The 5,431-nt window shown below is 38.8% G+C and overlaps 1 protein-coding gene across 1 annotated transcript in view; it reads right to left on the bottom strand.

The window, feature by feature from the left end:
- Nucleotides 1-345: 345 nt before the first annotated feature.
- Nucleotides 346-5,431, bottom strand: part of trappc3 (trafficking protein particle complex subunit 3) — a 12,616-nt gene continuing 7,530 nt past the window's right edge. The window contains exons 3-5 of the mRNA XM_020614216.1: nucleotides 3,943-4,042; nucleotides 2,725-2,907; nucleotides 346-1,823 (exon numbers count right to left, since the gene is read on the bottom strand). Of these exons, the coding sequence (XP_020469872.1) occupies nucleotides 1,704-1,823; nucleotides 2,725-2,907; nucleotides 3,943-4,042 (403 nt within the window). The 3' untranslated portion in view covers nucleotides 346-1,703. The remainder of the gene's footprint in view (nucleotides 1,824-2,724; nucleotides 2,908-3,942; nucleotides 4,043-5,431) is intronic.

Raw genomic sequence — 5,431 nt, 5'->3', positions numbered from 1 at the left:
CCAATTTTTATCCTTCTAAATGAGCACTACACCGGACAAGAGCAGTTCTCATGATATATCTTCTTTTGGCATTATAAAGTACAAAGGCTGCATGTTATCATTTGTCTAATCACAAGCCAAATCAAAGTCTGGTTCCACAAACTGGCATTGACTACTGCAAATTGTCTACCGTTTCCATATTCCTACCCTAAAAAGGTCATTTTATTTTTGTTTTCTGGTAGCTCAAGGCTCTACTCCCACAAATAAGGCAGTCTATTTCTCCCACAATATCCATCTATGGCCAAAAAAAAAAAAAAAAAAAAAAAAAAAAAAAGAGTTAAATCTAAAGAACTTAAGCCACATACTGAGGAACAATACTGCCTGTGGATGAGGAACATAATGTCAACAGCAACCTCTGGTGGCTATTTGCTGAACAGAACTACAAGCGCATGAACACAAAACTATAACCAGAAATGGGCTATAACATATAATGTGTACTGTAGAGCCTGAAGGTTTCCAGCAGCTAATAGTTGACAGATTTCTCCTAAAGGAAATCCCTATCTCAGAAATTCATCTTCCAAGTTGGTTCAGAAGACTTATGAGTTTAGTACTAGTGTTGTTGTTCTGTTATACAATATTAGAAGAAACAAAGACGAAGAAAAACATGAATAACATGAGCAATATTTTCTGAAGTATCAGACAAAATTTTTTGCTTCTAAAACAAGACCAGGGTTGATTTGTTTCTGTGTGTGTGAAAAGTCAAATGGCCGTTTCAGTTACCGATGAGGCACGCAGAGAAGGTCTGTTACTTAATTCTGGGTGATGTAAAGCCATTCACAGGTGTGTACCAGTGCTGACCTGACCTGAAACACACATTGTTTCAGGTCAGGTCAGCAAGCACTGCTGACTTTCAGGCTTTCCTTGTCTGCACACACAACCACTAACACAAAGGTCATTTCCATGCATCCCAAACAAACATAAGAGTGGCATTAGGTCTGTTACAGTTTGCCTGTGTGCACACAGTACACTGTAGCAGAACTGACAAAGGTGGTATGGAGGACACAGTACACGAATTTATGTGCGAGTAGTCAATGTTTCCAGGTCCCTCAGCAGGCATGGTCCGAGTATGAAGTCCTTTCACTCTCACAAACACATGAGGAAAGCATCATATCAATTATGCTATATTTATTTGACAACATATTTACATAAATTACTGTATTATGCCAGACAACTGGCAGCTAATAAAATTTAAAAAAAAGCAAAAAATTACAATCTGGGGCTTTCCCAAATAACAAAATCAACCAGGTATGAAAATGAATCATTCTTTCAATTAACAGGACAGAAACCTTAACAGTGAGCAGGGTGATGAAACATTGAAGGCATTCCTTCACCCCCAATAGTAACAACTATTATTAGGCAGAAACCGTCACACTGGACAGCTGATTATTGCCGAGGAAAGATGTTCAAGGTGGCAGGGTCGTGACCTTTTGTGTTGGAAGTGTGTACAGTGTTTGTTTGCTCTAGGGTGAATCACAATAGTCTTTTTTAACTCCAAGCAATCTTCCTCTACCAACACAGACAGAAGTGAAAAATCCAGACTTAAGTCTTTCAACTCACAGACAATGGGCTATTGAAATGTAAGGTACAGTCCAGCTGATTCATCTTTGTCTGTAAATGAAGGTGTTAATTGAAAAACGTCTTGCATAATGTCTCCTTCATGTCCATTACTCATCTCCTGCTGGGAGATTTTCTTCAATCCTCTTGATGAACTTCATGCGAATTTCTGTCACATTGTCCCCTCTCAATGTGTCCTGGGCAAATCTCACATCCACCGCCATCTGGACCTAAATCACATTCATAATCAGCTGCAATTCCATGTATAAACCTTTGTTCTTATTTCAAGACAAATCTGGACAATTTATTCATTTATAGCACTTTCACCATATACAATATTATGCAATATCAACATGTTTGAAACACTAAATCTTAAACTCTACATGGGCCACAAGAGGGTCTAGTGAGATGCAAAACAAACACACCAGAAACCACTCTTTAGCACTCTTTTCACCTCCCACTTGTACATGATGGCAGGAAGTGGTGGCATGTCATCCATTTTTATATACAGTTGGTACATAAAGTATTCAGACCCTTTCAGGTTTTACACAGTTTGGTATGTTTCAGACTCATCTTAAAACTGATTCAATCATTTTTTTTCTCCTCAGTTTACACACAATACTGTGCAAGGATCAAGTGAAAACAGGTTTTTTAGAAGGTTTTGTAAATTTATTAAAAATAAAAGACTGAAAGTTAAATAGACTGAAATTTAATTGAAAATATAATTGAATCAATTTTAAGTTGAGTCTGAAACACAACAAAATGTGGAAAACCTGAAAGGGTCTGAATACTTTCCATACTGACTGTACAGTCTATGTTTCAGATGCAGTCCTGCCAAGAGGTCCTCCAAGACTGGTTGGTGGAAACGATTATTTGCGGTTCAAAAAACCGCTTCTTATAACATTTGCTAGTTGGTCGGTAGGCCTAAATTACAGACTAAATTTTGACAACACAGGGTGGAGAGGCTGGAATAATAACATTTGATAATGTCTAAATTCTTAGTTAATACGCTTTTAAACTTAAAAAAAAACATCTTTATTAGGTTTTAAATGGACATGTAGTGATTTTTTATAAAGTATCCAAGCATATGAGCAGGCGTAAATACCCATGTGAATGGAGCGTCGACCTTACCATCTCCAGGGCTCCTCTGAGGACCCCGCACAGCAGATTGGAATAGATGAGTGTGCTGTGGTTATCCGGTAGCTCCACAAAGTCTACGAGTGGGTTGTTCTCTAGAATGAGGGAGAATTCATCTCCTGCTGGGCTCCAGTTGGTCACACTGGGGGTGACTCCCAAGTACATCTTAAATGCAACCTAACAACCACAATCCAGAGAAATTTGGATAAAAAGGAAAACACAGTGCAAGATTACTTGGATTAATTGGAAAGACTAAATTTGCATTGTATATTGGAGAGCCTAAAAATCACCACCAAACTACAATAGGTGACTGGCCCAACAACCAAATCCAGTGACAATCATTCAGCTCTTCCTGCAATTTCTTCACAGTACAAATCCTCATTAGTATTTTCTGCTGGGAGGTTTTACATGTGAAGCAGCTGCGGAAAGTCTTGCAGTTTTCATTAGTGGAATACTAACAGTGTTATCTATACACACCTGCTGTCAGATAACTGCTTTCTGTTGCTCCTGTTCTTCTGCAGCACTTTATCACAGAAGCGATGGCAGATGTGTTTGTGCACTGACAAATCAAATGTCCGATCAAGCTTATCAAACACATACTTATAAGTTAAATGGTTGCGATAAGTAGTCCAGCCTCACATTTACATAAAATGCTTTTTAAAACACTGAAATCCCAAATAATAAGCAAACTATTCGGCACCCATAATGGTAGATGATTTATTTCTGACCATTTAAGAAACCACTTCCATATACATTTAAACTGAAAAACGGCAGAGGTGATTTCAGAGTGTGAACAGGACCCATCTCTTCATGACCAAGAGTCAGCTCCTTGATCTAGACTTGAGTTACATCTGTGGAATGGCTCCTCCTCTTCTATAGCTTAGCTCATTTTTTAGAATACTTGATAAAGTTCACTCTTTCTAATCTGTCTTGTGTCTTTCCCTGTCTCTCCCTTTATTTTGGGACAAGCCCACAGTCTGATTGGCCCAATACCTTCCACAGCATTTCCCATAAATGTACATAAATATAAGAAAGAGATTTATGTTAGGAAAGGATGAGGACAGCAGCCAACATGCAGCTGCTGCTGTGAGAGAGGCAGGAGGGACAGGTCGTATGAACAGCACAGAGGTAGTCTACTAATTTTAATAAAAAAAAAAAAAAGTATTAAAGTGTGACACCAACTCCCCTGTGGGAAACACAGTTACCAGTTACCTTAGCAATAACATCGGCTGTTTCTCGAAAATCCTGACACCTGCCAATGCTGGAGCGTGCCAGGAAGTCCTCAATGAGACGCACACCAATGTTATAACCCCTACAAAAGACAGAAAACAACAAGAGAAAGAGTTAAAGTTATAAAGTTATTCTTCCGCTTCATAGAAGAAGAAAAAAGTGTCACAAAAAAGATACAGATTAGTGCACCCTAAAAGGTAGAAGACAGTTCCAAACCCTTCAAGACATTTGTGGTCATTTGGCAAATGATGAGAATTTTGATTAGAAGGTCAAGTCAACTTATCCTACAATGACATGCAAAGCTGAATGATAAATCCCAATCCTAAAATGGTCTGTCTCTGACAAGCTGGCTGGCAACTGGCAAAGCGGGATGTGCATTCTCACTGCCTTCTAAGGGCAGATAAGACAAGCCTCATCAGAGAAGGCTGCCACACAACTAGAAACACAAAGTACATACATTGCAAAGTCTTATGAACTTGGACTTTTTTTTTTTTTATGTTCACTTATTGACCCATAATTTTTTTTCATAATGTTATTTCATGGGAGACCTGTATCCAGAATTGCCTCCCAGACATTTCATTTCTGTCTTAAATGCACACATTCTCTTCTTTGAAGGCCAGTATTATTTACTAATTTACGAGTGATCTGATCTCCTGGGTTTTATCTTGCCAAAGTTTGAGAGGTTTTTAATCCTTGGTGATTTTAAAATTCATATACAGTGCCTTGCAAAAGTATTCATACCTCTTGAATTTTTCCACATTTTGTCACATTACAACCACAAACCTAAATGTATTTTATTTGGATTTTATGTGATAGACCAACACAAAGTATCACATAATTGTGAAGTGGAAGGAAAATGATACGTGCTGTTCAAGATTCTTTACAAATAAAAATCTGAAGAGTGTGGCGTGCATATGTATTCAGCTTCCTTGAGTCAATAGTTTGTCAAAGCACCTTTCGCTGCAAGTCTTTTGGGGTACGTCTCTACTAGCTTTGCATATCTAGAGACTGCAATTTTTGCCCATTCTTCTTTGCAAAGTAGCTCCAGTTCAGTCAGATTGGATGGAGAGTCTCTGCGAACAGAAATTTTCAAGTCTTGCCACAGATTCTCAATAGGATTTAGGTCTGGACTTTGACTGGGCCATTCTAACACATGAATATGCTTTGCTCTAAACCATTCCATTGTAGCTCTAGCTGCATGTTTAGGGTCACTGTCCTGCTAGAAGGTGAACTTCCGCCCCAGTTACGAGTCTTTTGCAGCTTCTAACAGGTTTTTTTTCCAGGATTGCCCTCTATTTAGATCCATCCATCTTTCCATCAACTCTGACCAGCTTCCCTGTCCTTGCTGAAGAAAAGCATCCCCACTACATGCTGCTGCCACCACCATGGTTTCACGGTGGGGATGGTGTGTTCAGGTTGATGTGCAGTGTTAGGTTTCCGCCACACATAGCGTTTTGCATGTAGACCAAAA

The sequence above is a fragment of the Monopterus albus genome, unplaced genomic scaffold (genome assembly GCF_001952655.1).
Source record: "Monopterus albus unplaced genomic scaffold, M_albus_1.0 scaffold143.1, whole genome shotgun sequence".
Lineage (NCBI taxonomy): Eukaryota > Metazoa > Chordata > Actinopteri > Synbranchiformes > Synbranchidae > Monopterus > Monopterus albus.
Note: the sequence above shows the minus strand (reverse complement) of the source record. Positions and strands in the feature narration are given on the sequence as shown.